Consider the following 20627-nt stretch of genomic DNA (forward strand, 5'->3'; position numbering starts at 1 on the left):
AGTTTCGCAATTTTCGTTATTGGCCGGGTTTTGAGCCGGATGATCCGGACTGCTCGAACCTTATTGTCCTTTCCTTGGAAAGTGTCGATCACCTTCGCTAGATGTCATAATGCTGGTGGTGTGTTGGACTCCTTGACGAGCGCAACGCTGCCGATCGAAATGTTAGGGGTTGGCGTGGTCCACTTAGGACGCTGCTGATGCTTCGCCTCTGCTGACAACTGCGAATGTTGGATTCGTCCACCTACTCTTAGCAGGTTGTCCTTGTCGATGATTGGTGAGATCTTGACCAATTGAGATTGGTTCCCTAGAGCCTTGTTTGCGCGTAGTAACTGGATCTCCTGTTGAAAACCAGCTTGAGCGTGTTGCAGCCACCGAGTCCTTGCTGCCTTGATCTCATCGAATGTTAGAGAATTCGATGTTTGTTTCGAAGATGGGTGCTTCATGCGATGAATGAAGCGCAAAACGTAAGCAAGTGTGTGTATAAGCTTCAGCCAAGATGAGTTGCGATTGAGAAGCTTATCCCATGGGTTGTCCGTCGTGACATTCGTCTGCGCAGCTAGGCAGGTAGTTTTGACTTCGTCTTGTATGCGTTTGTCTGAAAGAGAAGTACAGTTATGAGTATTGTTCAACCTTTCCAAGAATTGTTCCTTGTCCCTCAGCCATGAAGGACCCTTCCACCATAATTGGAAGTCAATGAGCTCGGATACTCCCAAGCCACGGGATGCGCAATCCGCTGGGTTCGATTTTGAGTCTACATGCCGCCATGCATGCTTCGGGATGGTTTCGAGGATTTCTGAAGTGCGGTTCCCAACAAACGTCTTGAGTTGGGCTGGTAAATACGATAACCATGACAGGACTATCGTCGAATCACTCCATGCGTAGATCGTTACGTCGTTGTTCATTAGTCCAGCTTTTATGGATTGCAGAAGTTGACTCAATAGAAGTGCGCCACATAATTCCAGGCGCGGCAAAGACTGCTGCTTCAAAGGTGCCACTCTGGTTTTTGCAGCCAGTATGGCGACCGAAATGGTTCCATCGTCGTTAACCACTCGGCTGTATACCACCGCTGAGTACGCCTTGGTGGATGCATCTGAAAATCCGTGCAATTCGATTCTCTGTTTGTCGCTTTTAACTAAGCGCGGTATCTGGAGCTTGTGAAGGTTGTCCAGATCAGCTCGCCATTTGAGCCAGTTGTTTGCTAGTTTGCTCGGTAGTTCGTCGTCCCAATTCAAATTCAACAGCCAGAGTTTTTGAAATAGTATTTTGAATTGAACTACGATTGGTGCTAATAGACCGAGAGGGTCGAATATACGTGAGACATCCGACAACACTTGCCTCTTGGTGCAGCGAGGGTCTTTCGATAGGTTTACATTGTACGCCAATGTGTCCTCTCCAGGGTGCCAATGCAGCCCTAGCACTTTGACTGGTGATTGTGAGGAATCCGTGTTATCCTCCGATTTGATGCGTTTGGTATTCGATACCCATTTCCCGAGCTCTAGGTTAGCACAGGACATCAGTTGGACCAGTTCGTCCCTGTTGCGTAGCAGCTCATCCTCACTATTTGCTCCAGTGAGAACGTCGTCGACATAGAAGTCCTCCAACACGATTTTTGCTGCGTTCGGAAACTCGTGCTTATGGTCAGCAGCTAGTTGCTCTAGCACTCTGACTGCTAGAAATGGTGCGCATGATGTTCCATACGTCACCGTGCATAGTTGGAAGTGCTTGATAGGATCTGAGGGATCCTCTCTCCATACGATTCTTTGATAGTCTCTATGTTTTTCGCTCACCCATATTTGACGGAACATCTTGACTATGTCCGCTGAAGAGACGTATTTGTACATACGGAATCGCAAGCACACAGCAAATAGGTCTCGCTGAATACTCGGTCCGATCGAGAGCGTGTCGTTTAACGCCATGCCTTTGGCGTCTTGATATGATCCGTCGAAAACCACTCGAAGTTTCCGACCCAATACGGGATGATGTGGCAAGTAGAAATTCCTACCCTTGGGAATTTCGGTCGGTGAGATTTCTCGCATATGTCCTAGCTCCTGGTATTCCCTCATGAACTTTACGTAGTCGTTACGTAATTGTTGATTCTGTGCTAAACGTCGTTCAACTGATTTGAACCTCTGCAACGCTCCTTGAAGTGTATCTGCGAATTGTGTTTCGGATACTTTAAACGGAAGTTCCACTATGTACTTGCCTTGTTCGTCTCGAGTGTGTGTTGCAAGAAAGTGTTTCTCCACCTCCTCGTCTTCAGGTTGAACTTCTGCCTTGCGTTGTATGCTCTCCAGCTCCCAGAACCTTCTGAGATAAGCATCGATGTCTATTGTCGTTGTGAGTGCCGTAGCGCTGCATGCGCGTGATGAAAGCAGTGATGTAATTACCCATCCGAAAATTGATGATATAGCAATGAGCTTTCCTTTGTCGTCGTAGATTTTTCTTCCAGTTATAACACTCCAAACGTGTTCGCTGCCCAAAAGAATGTCAATTGGGGCATTCGTGCTAAATTGCGAATCTGCCAATTGCAGATCGTTGAAAACTCGAAGTACAGACGCGTCGATGGTCTGCCTTTCCAATGATGACGTAATCTTTCCAAGCACGTGAGCCTGGACTACCAGCTGATCTTGCGAAATACGGGATTGGATGCTTATAGTGCTGCATCCCCTTGTAGTGTCTGCTTTGGTTGATGAAATTCCCGTAACCAGTATGCGTGATGGCGTACGAGCCAAACCAAGTGTTTGTATACAGCGTTCAGATATGTACGACAGTTCTGAACCCGTGTCCAATAGGAGTCGGCATGCAACCAAATCTCCCTTTGCGTTGCGAACGTTGACCATGGCCGTCGGCAAGGTGCTCCTGTTCCATCCAGTTGATTGTTGTGAATTTGCAGTGCCTTGTGCACATACCATTGCTGCAGAACCTTCTGCTTGTGCGATGTGACTCGTAGTCACCGTTGAGATGTGTGCGCTAGGATCCTCCTGATCCTCACCAGTTTGAGAGATTGTTCCAATAGCCTGTTGCGTGCGTTGCAGGTGCAACAGTGAGTGATGCTGACCTTTACATTGTCTGCACTTGAACGTAGATTTGCATTTTCTGACCCCATGACCAGGATTCAGACAATTGTAACATAGAGCGTTTTCCTTGGCAAACGAAAACCTCTGTCCTGCTGACATATCCAAGAATTGTTGGCATCCATACAGACGATGCTCTGTAGAATGACATTTGCTGCACTTGTTTCCTTCAAGTACAACCAGCGAATGTGTGACCTTCCTTCCCTTGTCACCGATTGAGGCTGTAGTCTTGCCTCCGATTGTTTCACGCTTGCTGAGCTCTAGTTCCTCGCAACGTGCATCCAAAAATTTGAAGAATTCCTCCAGTGTGGGTGAGTCTGTCTCCACACTGCGCTCGATCCACCTGCGTCGAGTATCTGCATCCAGCTTCTCCAGCGTCAAGTAGATGATCCAACAGTCTCGTCCTGTTTCCTCTATGGCATCCAAACCACGCACTATTTCATTGGCGCCGTCTGACACCTTCCGTAATGTTGCTGTATCCGACCTTGTTGTTGTTGGCAGCTTCATAAACTGCTCCAATAGTGAATTCACGATATGCCGTGGACGATTATATCTTTCATTAAGTCGCTCCCACGCAGTGTTGTAAGCTGAATCCGTAATAGCCAAATGTCGTACCAGATTTGCAGCTTCGTCGATCAGAAGAGATTTCAAATGATGAAATTTGTGCGTATTTGTCAAATTCGCCTTGTTGTGAATTGTGCTCTCATATATGTCTTTGAAAGCTGGCCACTCTGAATAATTGCCAGCGAACCGTTTAATTTGAATTTTAGGCAATTCGCTTTGAGCTGATGCCCCTACCATTTGAGCACTACCTGAATTCGCCGCGTAGGCGTCTCCTCCTTCAGGTCTCGACATGTTTGCAGTGGCTCGATTTGCCGCCAACTGCTCGAAGAGTTGTTGTTGTTGTTGTAGCAAACTTATTATTGCGTCGTTGTTTTGCAGCACGCCGCTGCCGTTTTCACTGTTCCCAATTGATGGACTAGGTCTTGTACCTACCATCGCCGAAAGTAATGCATGCGCCCTTAGATATTTTTCCTCGTAGAATATGTTGTCATGCTCCGGATCCACATAGCCATCTACTTCGTCGAGCATAGCTATTTCATCACCAAATCTATTGAAGTCTTTCCATGTTGTGTTGAGATGCTCCAGCCGCGAAGACACCTCTGCCCGTGTGGCGTTCGAATGTTGCGCGTCCTCAGCCCAAGCCAAGCTCCGTGTGATATTGGCCTTGAGTCTGGCGCGCCCTTTTGTCAATGCTTTTAATTGCTCCATGCCGAGAAACAATTACAAATGAGAACCAATGCACAGAAAACTACAAAACAAATCCGGATGCGAAGGACCAAACAATGATCCCCAACCGGCAAGACGAATGAGTAGTGGACTGTAGAGTAATATGTTCTTGTCAGTTTCGCTGTCTAATTGGTACTAAGAAAATTTTACATTTGTGGAACTTAACGATAGGTGTGTGTGTGCATACATGTTGTGGATTGTAAAGCTAGTTGGTATAGAAAATATAAAGATGACAATATAGGTGACTTATAAACTATGTATCGATAGTCCATTCCTAAACAGACACTAACAGTTGGACCTTCCACTATTTTTACATCTGCTAAATCGTCTTTTTGCAATCCATCTTCTTTATCTTGTGACAGTTTATCAGTAGGATCAACTTGCCTTAATCCTCTATTATCCTGCTGTGATCTATCTCTGATTTCTTTAAGAAGATTTTCAGGTGGAGTTTGATCACTTTGTTCAATGTTCTCTAAGCTCTTCTTTAACTGTTCAGGATTTACTTGAGATTGTTCATTATTGTCATGAGTTGGAGATGAATAGCCCGAGTCACTTTTATTATTGAGTGCTGTAGCAGAGAGCGGCTGTTCACTTTCTTTCCACTTAGCATCACTAGCATCTTGGTTATCACTGTTATCTGGAGAAGATGAATAAGGAATTCTGTCCTTTAATGTCTCTAACGGTGATGGGTTATTTTTTCTACTTCCTGCAATTGATGCTTTTCTATCATCAACATCAATGTGCCGTAAGTTGTTTTTCTTGAAATTTCTGATGTCTTGTAACAGATCGCCTTTGCTATTTCCTTCTTGTTGCTGGGTTTTAGGTTGTTGCTGATCATTAGGTGTTTGCTCACTTCTATCTGGTTTTTGGCTTCCAGGTACAGCATGTCCAAATGTAGGATTGTCATACCGTTCATCTTCTTGCCTATTATCTTGATTGTGGCTTACAGACTTGGTGAAAGTAGAACTATCTGAAGAATCAGAAGTTGCACCTTTTTGCTGATTATTAGGTGTTTGCTCATTTTCGCGCAAGTCATCTGGTTTTTGGCTTCCAGATTTGGCTCCCCCTTGCTCATCGAAAACACCTTTTTTAGGTGGTAGTGAACTAGTTCTAGGTGGAAGTGGCGGAGGAGTTTTTTTGTTCTGAGGATTCTCCTCAAAAAGCGATTGTAGGTTATAAACTTGACCTCCCGAATTTGCTTCTCGTGCTGCTTGTCTAAGCTCACGCTTTTCTTTAGCCTCCTGAGAATTAATTTTATCGTCAAAATCTTTTCCAATTCCGCTATCGTAAGACTGCCCTCTGCTGTTAGATTGTGGTCCAAAATGTGAATGGTGATCTTCTTTTTTTCGAGTTATATCAGTAGCTTGAACGCTAACATCTCTATTAACATCAATTCTTGTTGTAGTTTCAGATGATAGCTCGTTACTGTCTTTATTATGTTGCACCTCATTCACTTTTCCTTTTTCCCTGAATTCTATTTCATGCAAGAATAAACCACCTATTTTTACATCTCTGTTTACTTCTAACCGTTCTAGAGAAAAATCATCACCTTTAACAAGGTCTACACCGTTAGCATCAATCTTAATTTTGATCTTACATTCTTTCCCCTCCGCATACCACTTTAAAGTCATTTCATATGAACCATCAGTTACGACATAATGTCTTATTTTTTTCCCTTCTTCCTCGGCAACAAAACCATGCATTCCGCTCTTTCCATCACTATGCAATGTTGAAAATCCCGAGATTTCATTCTTCTCACAAAAATCACTATTTAAAAATTCGCTAATTTTAAACTCTTTTTTGTTATCTCCCAGCGTAATACTTGCGTGATTACCGTATATTGAAACTCCTGCAACATCATCAACATACTCTTTCAACCTTTCTTTAACTTCACTTTCAAGCTCTTGTCCAGCTTTCTTTGTCTTGTCGCATTTCTGAAGAATAACTCCATATGCTTTATCTTTGTTTTCTTCTTCGTCCCAATTCCAGTTGGCGTGTTTTGTTAAAAACTTTACTGTGTTAAAATCAACTCTAGCATTATAAATTGGGTCGTCTTCCTTTTTTATTTTATCAAATAAAGGAAAAATTTCTTGAATGCGCTCATTATAAATGTGTTCTTGTTGTGTATCGTTAGTGCCCATATATCCCTCACTAATAACCCTCTGCCTTTAGTTCTAGCTAATACTAGCTAATATAATTATCACAAGCATTGGTTGAATTTTTATTAAGGAAGGTTGTGTTACTAATGTGATGACACAAGCTATTTTATGGTAACATCAAACGATTTAAGTTGTCATTCCAGTCTGGAATCCAGCCTTTCACGAACCCCATCAAAAATGTTGTGTTTTAACATAAGATTAGCTACTTTTATGCTCACTAACTTAGTGCCAATCAAGATTCCTGGATCCCAGTGTCTGGGCACTGGGATGACATCCTTCTTGGCGGAAATCACTCTTATATCACAACAGCTGCATAGCCTAAATTGCTTTAGCTATAGCTCTGTTTTTGCAACTTCAAATATCTGCTACTCATAGTAAACACTTCTGGATCTTGAGAGGTTAGCTTGAGTATAGCGAGTATGTTGATAAACAACAAAGCGGCGATCGAAATATCAGCAACATCCCATAGCAATTGAACTTTACCTATCGCACCAAGCGGAATAATCAAGGTAAAAATTACAACCCAGATTTTAGTGTATTTATTATCCATAGACACATAGCGTATTGTCTGTTTTGAGCAAAAAAACCAAGTAAAAATAGTAGTAAAAGCAAAACAAAACATTATGGCCATAATTAAATAGTCAATATAAGGCCAATTCATTGCCTTTCTAAAAGCAAATATGCACATGTTAGTGCTCTCTAAATCAGTGACCCAAGAATCTGTGACAAGCAGTACCATTGTTGTAATAAACACTATAAACGCAACTATAAAAGGCGATATTATCGTAATTAGACTCTGCTCAATAATAAATTTATTATTATTTTTCTTAGGAACAATTGAAGAATGTACGATTCCTTCAAGGCCAAGCCCTATATCTGTTGCAAAAATACCTCGCAAAGTTCCTACTTGAATAATAGTCAACATTTCTAGAATCAAACCTAGAGATAAACCAGAGTTAAAGCTACTGGTTGTAAAAAAACTGCTTGTTATTAGTTTTAGAGAAGGAAGAATATTTTCACTAAATTTAAATAATATGATACCGCAAAGTGTGAGGTAACTTACCGTCATTATCGGTATCATAGCTGATATAAAAATTTTAATTTTTTTTAAGCTGAGAGCTGCAACAACAAAAAATATTATGGCCATTACAATGCCACCAATGACTACAGGCACATCTATCATGTTAAGTGGTATTGATAGAGAATTTACCTGAACAAGGTTACCAACTGTTATTGAAACCATTATCATAACAACTAGAAACACAATTGTAGCTTTTCTAGAGTTAAATGCATCAGCCATGTAGGCTACAGGGCCACCTATAAACCGTCCGTTCTTTTCCTTTCTGGTTTTTATACTTAGATAACAAGTGACATATTTTATCACAGAAGTGATAACAATAATTATCGCCATCCACAAAATAGAGCCCGGTCCTCCGGTTTTTAGAGCAACAGCAGTTCCTGAAATATTTCCTACTCCTAAATTTCCCCCTAAAATTGTAAACAGAGCGGCTATAGAAGAAAATTTATTTTCTCCTTTTTTAGCTCCAAGGAGTGAAAGGGCGTATGGTAATCTAAATACCTGTAGCCATTTTAGTTTAATCGATAGGTAAACACCAGCAACTAGCATGAGTAATATTGTTGGCAGTAATAAAACAAACTTTACTGTATCCATCTGTAAAAGTGAGATTTTTATTTGAGTATACAACAAAAATTGAAAATACCTAACCTATTTTCTATGTATGACTTCGTTTCCGTCATTCTAGAAACCTTGTATCTTGAAAAAAGCATCTAGTGTTTTTAAGCTTAAGCATTAGGTGGAGAAGGGAAGAACTCTGGAAGATTCCTTAGATATAAAATCTGTAGAAAAGAAAAGAGTTCCCTTCTCAAAAGTAGAGGCTGGACGGTATCGTAGAAAGGCCTAAATGGTTCTAATTCTGTATTCACAAGGTAAGCCTTACTTTTCATTTTTAATAGTAGTATATGGAGTTATATATGATCAACAACTTTTTAGGTATAGATGTTTCAAAAGAACGCTTTGATGTTTCTCTCTCATTCATAAGTAAAAAAGGAAAGCGTGAAACTAGGAAAAGGAAATTTAAAAATGATGATACTGGGTTTCAAGGTCTACTGAACTTTCTACAAAAACATAACGTAGAAGAAGTAAAAGCTTGCATGGAATCCACTGGTTGTTATAGCGAAGCTTTGGCTGAGTTCCTCCACAACGCTGGATATTTCGTTAGTGTTGTAAACCCAGCTTGCATAAGATTTTATGCAAAAAGTAAGCTTACACGACAAAAGAATGACCAGACTGATGCAGAGATTATTGCAGATTATTGTCAAAGACAGGAACCTTCTCGTTGGACACCACCTTCTCCTGAAAAGAAAAAATTAAAACATCTTTATCGTTGCTCAAATGCGTTAAAGGATGAGTTAACATTAGCAAATAATCATTTAGAAAAGAAAGAGAGACTGCCTAAAGAAGTTGCAAATGCTTGGGAAGACCTTGCAATGAACATAGAGCAAAAAATAGAAACAATAAAAAACTCCATACGCGAACTATTAAAACAACACAAAGAATTGTTGGAAGATTTTCAACTCCTATTAACTATTCCAGGAATAGGAGAGGAAACAGCAATAGCTATTTTAGCTGAAATTCCTGGTATAAAAGCCTTTATAAATGCTAGGCAATTGGCAGCATATGCTGGAACTATACCACAAAATATAACATCAGGCTCATCCGTACATGCCAAGCCCAGATTAAGTAAAACCGGTTCACGAACATTACATAAAGCAATGTACTTTCCTGCTATAGCAGCTAAAAAGCATAATCCTATCATTATGGCTTCTTGCGAAAGATTAAAAGAGAAAGGCAAGCATGCTATGGCCATAGTTGGTGCTGCAATGCGTAAGTTACTTCATATAGTTTTTGGTGTTTTAAGTTCAAAAAAGGCCTTTGATCCAGATCATATCAAGAACTATAGGGCTAAAAGGTTAACTGAAGGTTTAGTACTTTAAAATCAAAAAATGCTTCTAATTCATCTTATGTAAAATGGCATCTTACACAAATTTATTGAATGTTGTTGGTTAGTGGATATGTTGATAAGTAAATTTCTGCTGTTTTATATGTAACTAATTTACTTATCAACATATCCACTAACTATAATCTGTATACTGCTACACAGTTGGAAGTATTTTTTGATTTTATTATGCAATTTGGAGAATTTTTATGACTTTTTTGTTGACTAACAAGACGGTATCTTTTCTTGTCATCCAAGTAGCGTGACACATAACTGTACGAACATTGTAATATGGTACAATGTTAAGACGATGTCATTCCAGTGCTTGACACTGGAATCCAGCTTTTAATGCAACCCCTCACCAAAAATATTGTGTTTTAACATAAGGTTAGCTACTTTTATACTCACCAACTTAGTGTCCAATCTGGATCCCAGTGTCTGGGCACTGGGATGACATCTTTTTTCTTGGTACAAATTACTCTTATATCTCAATGTTCGTACAGTTAGTGCGTGACACTTGTATCTTTATGATGTGAGGCATTAGAGCTAAAATACCTCACAGGGAGGGTGAAGCTGATGCGACACTAATGCCATTAAGCCAGATTTTGCTTCCCTCCCATAGAGTTAAAGACTGAACAGTATCTTTTGGAATTATATCCCGTATTACAAGGTTAGTCTAAACTCTCAGTTTATTTATAGTCTTGGAGGCAATTTTATGCAAGTAAATGCTATTTTGGGTGTGGATATTTCAAAAAAGAAATTTGATGTTTGTTTGTTAGTGGACAGTAAAAAACGACACAAAGTCTTTCAAAATAATCAAGATGGTTTTGCAAAACTTGTAGTTTGGTGCAATGGCCATGGAGCAAATCTTACTCATTTATGTCTTGAAGCAACTAGTTGGTATGGAGAAGATTTGGCTACTTTTATGCACGATTTAGGACATAATGTCAGTATAGTAAACCCAGAAAGCTTTTGGCAAAAGTGAGCTGCTCAGAAATAAGACAGATAAATCAGATGCAGTTATGATAGCTAGATTTTGTATCGCCAACAAACCTGCTCTTTGGAAGCCCATTGCACCTGAAATGAGGCATTTGAGGGCGTTGCATGCAATCGCTAAAAGATGATAAGGTGCAACAGACAAATCGCTTGGAAAACAAAAATATGCATTCCAGTTGCAAAGAAGCTATATCTAAAGTAATTTTGGCAATAGAGGAGCAAATTATTGTTCTCGAAAAAGAAATTAATGAGCATATAAATAACTATCCACATCTAAAAAATATGGTGGAAAACCTTAAGACTATAAAAGGTATAGGATATCTTACTGCTGTTGCTGTTGTCGCAGAAATGCCATCAGTTGATAACTTTGACAATGCTAAACAATTTACAGCTTTTGCTGCCAGGACATTATCAATCGGGATCGTCAGTAAGTAAGAGAAGTTGCATATGCAAAATAGGATCTGAGCGTATTCGAAAAGCTCTTTATATGCCAGCTATAGTAGTCAAAAACCATAATAATCATTTTCAAAAGTTTTGTCAGCGTCTAGCAAGTAAAGGCAAATGTCCAAAAGTCATAGTTCTTGCGTTAATGCGAAAATTAATGCATGTCTTTTTTGGTATTCTTAAAAAGAATCAACCATTTAATTGTAATTTTGTTGGATAATTTGTTTGACAGCAGAGACAGTATCTGGGATCTAAATTTTTTATGTGAAACCATTATGTTTATATACTTGTAGGCCCAAGTTCCTCACATAGTGAACAAAAAAGTAAATGAGATTCCAGTGTCACGCGCTGGAATGACACCTACCCCATGAGAACTCTATTTTTCATACCACTCATTTATAAGTTTATTGATATCAGAATCTATAAAATCCTTTAATGGTTGCCTGATTTTTATCTCAACATTTTTATGGATGCACCTATCTTTACATATCGCATAATTTATATGGAAGTTAAGGTCAATATACCCTTGATTTAAAAATATATTCATCTTAAAGGGAAATAATACCATTGATCCCCAACCGGCAAGACGAATGAGTAGTGGACTGTAGAGTAATATGTTCTTGTCAGTTTCGCTGTCTAATTGGTACTAAGAAAATTTACATTTGTGGAACTTAACGATAGGTGTGTGTGTGTGCATACAAATTGTGGATTCTAAAGCTAGTAGGTATAGAAAATATAAAGATGACAATATAGGTGACTTATAAACTATGTATCGATAGTTCCTAAACATCCCGGGCCACCCTGAAACACGGTTTCTGAACTGGGTAGTTTCGCAATTTTCGTTATTGGCCGGGTCAATTCTCCTGCTGCCGTCTTGATCTTGACTGCGCGAACCATATTGTCCTTTCCTTGGAACGTGTCGATCACCTTCGCTAGTTGCCATGATGCTGGTGGTGTGTTGGACTCCTTGATGAGCACAACGCTACCGATCGAAATGTTAGGGGTTGTTGTGGTCCACTTAGGACGCTGCTGATGCTTCGCCTCTGCTGACAACTGCGAATGTTGGACTCGTCCACCTACTCTTAGCAGGTTGTCCTTGTCGATGATTGGTGAGATCTTGACCAATTGAGATTGGTTCCCTAGAGCCTTGTTTGCGCGTAGTAACTGGATCTCCTGTTGAAAACCAGCTTGAGCGTGTTGCAGCCACCGAATCCTTGCTGCCTTGATCTCATCGAATGTTAGAGAATTCGATATTTGGTTCGAAGATGGGTGCTTCATGCGATGAATGAAGCGCAAAACGTAAGCAAGTGTGTGTATAAGCTTCAGCCAAGATGAGTTGCGATTGAGAAGCTTATCCCATGGGTTGTCCGTCGTGACATTCGTCTGCGCAGCTAGGCAGGTAGTTTTGACTTCGTCTTGTATGCGTTTGTCTGAAAGAGAAGTACAGTTATGAGTATTGTTCAATTTCACCAAGAATTGATCCTTGTCCCTCAGCCATGAAGGACCCTTCCACCATAATTGGAAGTCAATGAGCTCGGATACTCCCAAGCCACGGGATGCGCAATCCGCTGGGTTCGATTTTGAGTCTACATGCCGCCATGCATGCTTCGGGATGGTTTCGAGGATTTCTGAAGTGCGGTTCCCAACAAACGTCTTGAGTTGGGCTGGTAAATACGATAACCATGACAGGACTATCGTCGAATCACTCCATGCGTAGATCGTTACGTCGTTGTTCATTAGTCCAGCTTTTATGGATTGCAGAAGTTGACTCAATAGAAGTGCGCCACATAGTTCCAGGCGCGGCAAAGACTGCTGCTTCAAAGGTGCCACTCTGGTTTTTGCAGCAAGTATGGCGACCGAAATGGTTCCATCGTCGTTAACCACTCGGCTGTATACCACCGCTGAGTACGCCTTGGTGGATGCATCTGAAAATCCGTGCAATTCGATTCTCTGTTTGTCGCTTTTAACTAAGCGCGGTATCTGGAGCTTGTGAAGGTTGTCCAGATCAGCTCGCCATTTGAGCCAGTTGTTTGCTAGTTTGCTCGGTAGTTCGTCGTCCCAATTCAAATTCAACAGCCAGAGTTTTTGAAATAGTATTTTGAATTGAACTACGATTGGTGCTAATAGACCGAGAGGGTCGAATATACGTGAGACATCCGACAACACTTGCCTCTTGGTGCAGCGAGGGTCTTTCGATAGGTTTACATTGTACGCCAATGTGTCCTCTCCAGGGTGCCAATGCAGCCCTAGCACTTTGACTGGTGATTGTGAGGAATCCGTGTTATCCTCCGATTTGATGCGTTTGGTATTCGATACCCATTTCCCGAGCTCTAGGTTAGCACAGGACATCAGTTGGACCAGTTCGTCCCTGTTGCGTAGCAGCTCATCCTCACTATTTGCTCCAGTGAGAACGTCGTCGACATAGAAGTCCTCCAACACGATTTTTGCTGCGTTCGGAAACTCGTGCTTATGGTCAGCAGCTAGTTGCTCTAGCACTCTGACTGCTAGAAATGGTGCGCATGATGTTCCATACGTCACCGTGCATAGTTGGAAGTGCTTGATAGGATCTGAGGGATCCTCTCTCCATACGATTCTTTGATAGTCTCTATGTTTTTCGCTCACCCATATTTGACGGAACATCTTGACTATGTCCGCTGAAGAGACGTATTTGTACATACGGAATCGCAAGCACACAGCAAATAGGTCTCGCTGAATACTCGGTCCGATCGAGAGCGTGTCGTTTAACGCCATGCCTTTGGCGTCTTGATATGATCCGTCGAAAACCACTCGAAGTTTCCGACCCAATACGGGATGATGTGGCAAGTAGAAATTCCTACCCTTGGGAATTTCGGTCGGTGAGATTTCTCGCATATGTCCTAGCTCCTGGTATTCCCTCATGAACTTTACGTAGTCGTTACGTAATTGTTGATTCTGTGCTAAACGTCGTTCAACTGATTTGAACCTCTGCAACGCTCCTTGAAGTGTATCTGCGAATTGTGTTTCGGATACTTTAAACGGAAGTTCCACGATGTACTTGCCTTGTTTGTCTCGAGTGTGTGTTGCAAGAAAGTGTTTCTCCACCTCCTCGTCTTCAGGTTGAACTTCTGCTTTGCGATGTATGCTTTCCAGTTCCCAGAACCTTCTGAGATAAGCATCGATGTCTATTGTTGTTGTAAGTGCCGTAGCGCTGCATGCGCGTGATGAAAGCAGTGATGTAATTACCCATCCGAAAATTGATGATATAGCAATGAGCTTTCCTTTGTCGTCGTAGATTTTTCTTCCAGTTATAACACTCCAAACGTGTTCGCTGCCCAAAAGAATGTCAATTGGGGCATTCGTGCTAAATTGCGAATCTGCCAATTGCAGATCGTTGAAAACTCGAAGTACAGACGCGTCGATGGTCTGCCTTTCCAATGATGACGTAATCTTTCCAAGCACGTGAGCCTGGACTACCAGCTGATCTTGCGAAATACGGGATTGGATGCTTATAGTGCTGCATCCCCTTGTAGTGTCTGCTTTGGTTGATGAAATTCCCGTAACCAGTATGCGTGATGGCGTACGAGCCAAACCAAGTGTTTGTATACAGCGTTCAGATATGTACGACAGTTCTGAACCCGTGTCCAATAGGAGTCGGCATGCAACCAAATCTCCCTTTGCGTTGCGAACGTTGACCATGGCCGTCGGCAAGGTGCTCCTGTTCCATCCAGTTGATTGTTGTGAATTTGCAGTGCCTTGTGCACATACCATTGCTGCAGAACCTTCTGCTTGTGCGATGTGACTCGTAGTCACCGTTGAGATGTGTGCGCTAGGATCCTCCTGATCCTCACCAGTTTGAGAGATTGTTCCAATAGCCTGTTGCGTGCGTTGCAGGTGCAACAGTGAGTGATGCTGACCTTTACATTGTCTGCACTTGAACGTAGATTTGCATTTTCTGACCCCATGACCAGGATTCAGACAATTGTAACATAGAGCGTTTTCCTTGGCAAACGAAAACCTCTGTCCTGCTGACATATCCAAGAATTGTTGGCATCCATACAGACGATGCTCTGTAGAATGACATTTGCTGCACTTGTTTCCTTCAAGTACAACCAGCGAATGTGTGACCTTCCTTCCCTTGTCACCGATTGAGGCTGAAGTCTTGCCTCCGATTGTTTCACGCTTGCTGAGCTCTAGTTCCTCGCAACGTGCATCCAAAAATTTGAAGAATTCCTCCAGTGTGGGTGAGTCTGTCTCCACACTGCGCTCGATCCACCTGCGTCGAGTATCTGCATCCAGCTTCTCCAGCGTCAAGTAGATGATCCAACAGTCTCGTCCTGTTTCCTCTATGGCATCCAAACCAAGCACTATTTCATTGGCGCCGTCTGACACCTTCCGTAATGTTGCTGTATCCGACCTTGTTGTTGTTGGCAGCTTCATAAACTGCTCCAATAGTGAATTCACGATATGCCGTGGACGATTATATCTTTCATTAAGTCGCTCCCACGCAGTGTTGTAAGCTGAATCCGTAATAGCCAAATGTCGTACCAGATTTGCAGCTTCGTCGATCAGAAGAGATTTCAAATGATGAAATTTGTGCGTATTTGTCAAATTCGCCTTGTTGTGAATTGTGCTCTCATATATGTCTTTGAAAGCTGGCCACTCTGAATAATTGCCAGCGAACCGTTTTATTTGAATTTTAGGCAATTCGCTTTGAGCTGATGCCCCTACCATTTGAGCACTACCTGAATTCGCCGCGTAGGCGTCTCCTCCTTCAGGTCTCGACATGTTTGCAGTGGCTCGATTTGCCGCCAACTGCTCGAAGAGTTGTTGTTGTTGTTGTAGCAAACTTATTATTGCGTCGTTGTTTTGCAGCACGCCGCTGCCGTTTTCACTGTTCCCAATTGATGGACTAGGTCTTGTACCTACCATCGCCGAAAGTAATGCATGCGCCCTTAGATATTTTTCCTCGTAGAATATGTTGTCATGCTCCGGATCCACATAGCCCTCTACTTCGTCGAGCATAGCTATTTCATCACCAAATCTATTGAAGTCTTTCCATGTTGTGTTGAGATGCTCCAGCCGCGAAGACACCTCTGCCCGTGTGGCGTTCGAATGTCGCGCGTCCTCAGCCCAAGCCAAGCTCCGTGTGATATTGGCCTTGAGTCTGGCGCGCCCTTTTGTCAATGCTTTTAATTGCTCCATGCCGAGAAACAATTACAAATGAGAACCAATGCACAGAAAACTACAAAACAAATCCGGATGCGAAGGACCAAACAATGATCCCCAACCGGCAAGACGAATGAGTAGTGGACTGTAGAGTAATATGTTCTTGTCAGTTTCGCTGTCTAATTGGTACTAAGAAAATTTACATTTGTGGAACTTAACGATAGGTGTGTGTGTGTGCATACAAATTGTGGATTCTAAAGCTAGTAGGTATAGAAAATATAAAGATGACAATATAGGTGACTTATAAACTATGTATCGATAGTTCCTAAACAACCATATCCTCATATACGTTACTTACAAACGTCTCTCTCCCTACTTTATCTTTATGTTCCTTTGGAATAGGCCAGTGAATATTTATATCTGATGCATTACCTTCGTAACTAATAGACGTGGGAAGGCCAAAATCTCCAGGATCTTTATAATATATGTGCCAGCCTGGTTCTACTGTAACCTTTATTGCACCTTTAAGAGTGAAGCTTGCTTCATTTATCTCGCCAATAAGTAAATCAAATTTTGCAATTTCCTCGTCAGCATATAGTTGAGTGCAAGAAAAAAATAAAAACAATATTAAATATATATGTATTTTCATTAAGGTAAATTTCTCCTTTTATAGAGAAAGTAATTTAGATTTTAATTATTATATTTAATAGTATTATATAGATTATTTATTAATATAGCATTATGCTATAGCTAAACTGACTTACGACAATCTGAAAAACGACAAATTCGTCATTCCGCTACTTGTTAGCGGAATCTATGCCGAGATACCGCGAATGAATCCACAACTGTACGAACATTGTGATTTTGGCCCATAAGGAGGGTGTCATCCCAGTGCTTGACACTGGGATCCAGGAATTTTATTAAGTTGGCAAGCATAAAAATAGCTGTTTTTTGTTAAAATACAATGTTTTGATGATTATGGAAATGCTGGATTCCAGTGTCAAGCACTGGAATGACATCATCCTTTTTTCTGAATTCCAGTGTCAGCTACTTTCATGACATCGTTTACTATGTGCCATATTGTAATGTTCGTACAGTTGTGGAATGAATCGCGGTATGACGTGTTGCTTGGGTCAGCTATAGTATAAATATACTAGGGGTTATAGTTTTCTTATGCTGCCTTTTTGTTATTAGACAACCACAATATAAAGGAGCGAAACGGATGCAAACAGTAGTGCATTTCTGCACCAAACGTATTACCTTTAACGAATAGTAAAATGTGAGATTTTTTGGAACTACCGTGGAGCAATTGCTCCACGGTTTCATTCTACTTAGAATCCACCCATGCCACTCATTTCTCCTGCACCCATAGGAGATGAAGCATTTTCTTTGCTTGGTACATCAACTATCATAGATTCAGTAGTTATCAGCACACTCGCAACAGATACCGCTGTTTCAAAAGCAATACGCACCACTTTTGCTGGATCAATCACACCAGCTGTAAATGCATTAGCGTAATTCATAGCCTCAACGTTGTATATAAGCTCTTTATCATTCTGCTTAATCAAATAGTCAATTATAACAGCAGATTCAAGACCAGCATTTTTAACTAACCTTCTAATTGGAGCACTGAGAACTTTCTTGATAATGTTTATGCCTATTTGTTCCTCGTCACTTGCACCTTTTAATTTGTCGAGAACAGATGAAGCATAAAGAAGCGCAACCCCACCACCTGGAACTATACCTTCTTCAATTGCAGCTCTTGTTGCATGCAGCGCATCTTCGACTCTATCTCTACGTTCTTTAACTTCCACTTCAGTTGCTCCACCAACTTTGAGCACAGCAACGCCACCTGATAATTTCGCTAAACGTTCTCTTAGCTTTTCTTTATCATAATCAGAAGTTGAAGTTTCAATTTGAGATTTAATCTGCTCGATTCTAGCTTTCACACTGTCAGAATCGCTATTTTCGCTGACAACTGTGGTATTATCTTTAGTAATTTTAACATTTTTAGCCGTACCAAGATCATCAAGCGTGAGATCTTCCATCTTGATTCCAAGTTCATCTTTTATGACGTACTTAGCACCAGTCAAAGTTGCTATGTCTTCGAGCATCTCCTTTCTTCTGTCACCAAAACCTGGAGCTTTTACTGCAGCAACTTTTAAACCACCACGCAATTTATTGATAACTAAAGTGCTTAATGCTTCACCTTCGATATCCTCTGCAATAATAACCAAAGGTTTACCAGATTTAACAATAGCTTCAAGAACAGGAAGTAAAGGTTGAATAATATTTAATTTTTTCTCTGTAATTAATAGATAAGGATTATCAAGCTCCACGATCATTTTTTCATTATTTGTAATAAAATACGGAGAGAGATAACCGCGATCAAATTGCATGCCAGTAGTCAGCTCAACTTCTAACTCTTTTGAACCTTTACTCTCTTCAACAGTTATTACACCCTCTTTTCCAACTTTTTTCACGGAATCAGCGATACTGTTACCTATATCCTTATCACCATTTGCAGAGATTATTGCAACTTGTGCCACTTCGTCTATTTTCTCTAGAGAAATTGTACGAGACATTGACGCAATTTCCTTTAATATTACATCTTTTGCCTTCTGTATTCCGTTTTTAATACCAACACGATCGTTTCCAGCAGCAATTGATTTTGAAGCTTCCATTATCATGTTGCTAGTTAGTATTGAGCACGTTGTTGTACCATCACCAACTTTATCGTTACATTGAGAACAACTTTGTGCAAAGATGCTTGCTATCGCAGCGTTTAATGGTTTTTCAGGCTTGATACCCTTCATCACCTTATAACCATCTTTTGTAATTTCTGGTGCTCCATAGGGCTTATTAATCCCTACTGTTTTTCCTCTAGGTCCCGCAGTTATTGCCACCGTTGAGTCTACTATTGCTGCGACTTCACGAAAGGCTTCTTGCAACTGCTCACCTGATACTACTACATTAGTCATTTTTATCACCTCTTGTTAATAAAAAATTTAGAAAACTATAATAAAATCATTCACAATGCGTCATGTTGCGCTTTGTTTAAGTTTAGTAAAATAAAGACTGCTATTTAATGACAGCAAGTATATCGGACTCTTTCATCACGATAAGCTTTTCATCATTATGTTCTATTTCTGTACCAGCCCATTGACGATAGAACACTTTATCACCAGCTTTCACAGTTAAAGTTACGCGTTCGCCACTTGAATTGCGTGAACCTTCACCAATTGCTATAACTTCACCTTTAGTAGGTTTCTTTTCAGCACTTGATGGAAGCACAATTCCACCTTGCTTTTCTTCGCTAATAGGCTTGATCAGCACGCTATCATCTAATACATTTAAACTTATACTTGACATTTGTTTTTCCTCATCAACAAATTAACTTATAAGTTTATATATATATACTCGTAAGTTAGATTTCAAGGGCTGGAGCTTGTAAAATATGCACGCCATTATAAAATATGCACGCCAAAAGCAGTTTCTAAAAGAGCCTAATGTTATATAATAAAATTTAGATTTATTTATAGAGATTTCATGAGTTATATACCATTTTTAAGTCGTGGTGTGATAGTGCTATATGGGCCTGACACTAGAGATTTTCTGCAGGGTATTATAACCAATGATATTAATAAGTTGGATAGCCAAAAAGCCATTTACTCTTTATTGCTTAGCCCTCAGGGAAAATATCTATATGATTTTTTTCTTATTGAATATGGTAAATACACCCTCTTAGAGTGCGAAAACATGCACTTGCAGCAAATAATCGAGAAACTGGATTTGCTTAAAACTTATTTGAAAGTGAAAATTAAAGACGTTAGCGCACTATATAAGGTTGGAGTTTTGTTTAATACTAAGTTGGCGGAGTGTAGTAGTGAATCACAAGTTATTTTTCAAGATCCAAGGCACAAGCTGCTAGGAATGAGGATCATACATAAAGATGAAATAAAAGAGCCGGTTGGGGATTTTACTCAGTATGAAAAAGTTAGAATTCAAAATCTCGTTCCAGATGGAGCGAAAGATATGGTGCAGAATTCATCGTTTCCGCTGCAATTTTTAATCGATAAGGTAAACGGTATAAGCTTTAATAAGGGGTGTTATATAGGTCAGGAAGTTGTAAATCGAATGAGCAGACAAGAAATATTCAGAAGAAAACTTTACCTTGTTGAGGGGGATAACGCACTTCCAGATATTGGCACTAAAGTGACAAATGAAAACAATGAGGAAATAGGGAAACTGCGCTCTAGTGTAGACAACATTGGACTTGCATTGCTTAATACTGGAAAGAGCTATGCAAATTTATATGCTGGTGGGGTCAAGTGCGTTAAGACGTTGAAGTCTTAAGGTAGCCCATATAGAAACGAAAAACTTGCTTGACACCCTTCGCCAGCGCCCTTATCATGATATTGAAGGTATTCAGTTATCTTCATCTGTGCAGATTAAACAGCAAGAAAACAACGTAGTTGGCGTCTTATTTTTAATTTTTTGCA

At 40.6% G+C, this 20627-nt stretch overlaps 2 protein-coding genes across 2 annotated transcripts; both read right to left on the reverse strand.

Moving 5' to 3' along the window:
* Positions 1 to 104: 104 nt before the first annotated feature.
* LOC123257812 lies at positions 105 to 4346 on the reverse strand. The gene is made up of 3 exons (XM_044717795.1): positions 4071 to 4346; positions 1313 to 3584; positions 105 to 1198 (listed from the first exon to the last, which is right to left on the reverse strand). Exons 1-3 carry the CDS (start codon positions 4344 to 4346, stop codon positions 105 to 107), a joined length of 3642 nt encoding a protein of 1213 aa, XP_044573730.1.
* Positions 4347 to 11745: 7399 nt separating this feature from the next.
* LOC123257813 lies at positions 11746 to 16161 on the reverse strand. The gene is made up of 3 exons (XM_044717796.1): positions 15886 to 16161; positions 13128 to 15399; positions 11746 to 13013 (listed from the first exon to the last, which is right to left on the reverse strand). Exons 1-3 carry the CDS (start codon positions 16159 to 16161, stop codon positions 11746 to 11748), a joined length of 3816 nt encoding a protein of 1271 aa, XP_044573731.1.
* Positions 16162 to 20627: the final 4466 nt, after the last annotated feature.

Source organism: Drosophila ananassae (assembly GCF_017639315.1).
Source record: "Drosophila ananassae strain 14024-0371.13 chromosome 4 unlocalized genomic scaffold, ASM1763931v2 tig00000066, whole genome shotgun sequence".
Taxonomy (NCBI): domain Eukaryota; kingdom Metazoa; phylum Arthropoda; class Insecta; order Diptera; family Drosophilidae; genus Drosophila; species Drosophila ananassae.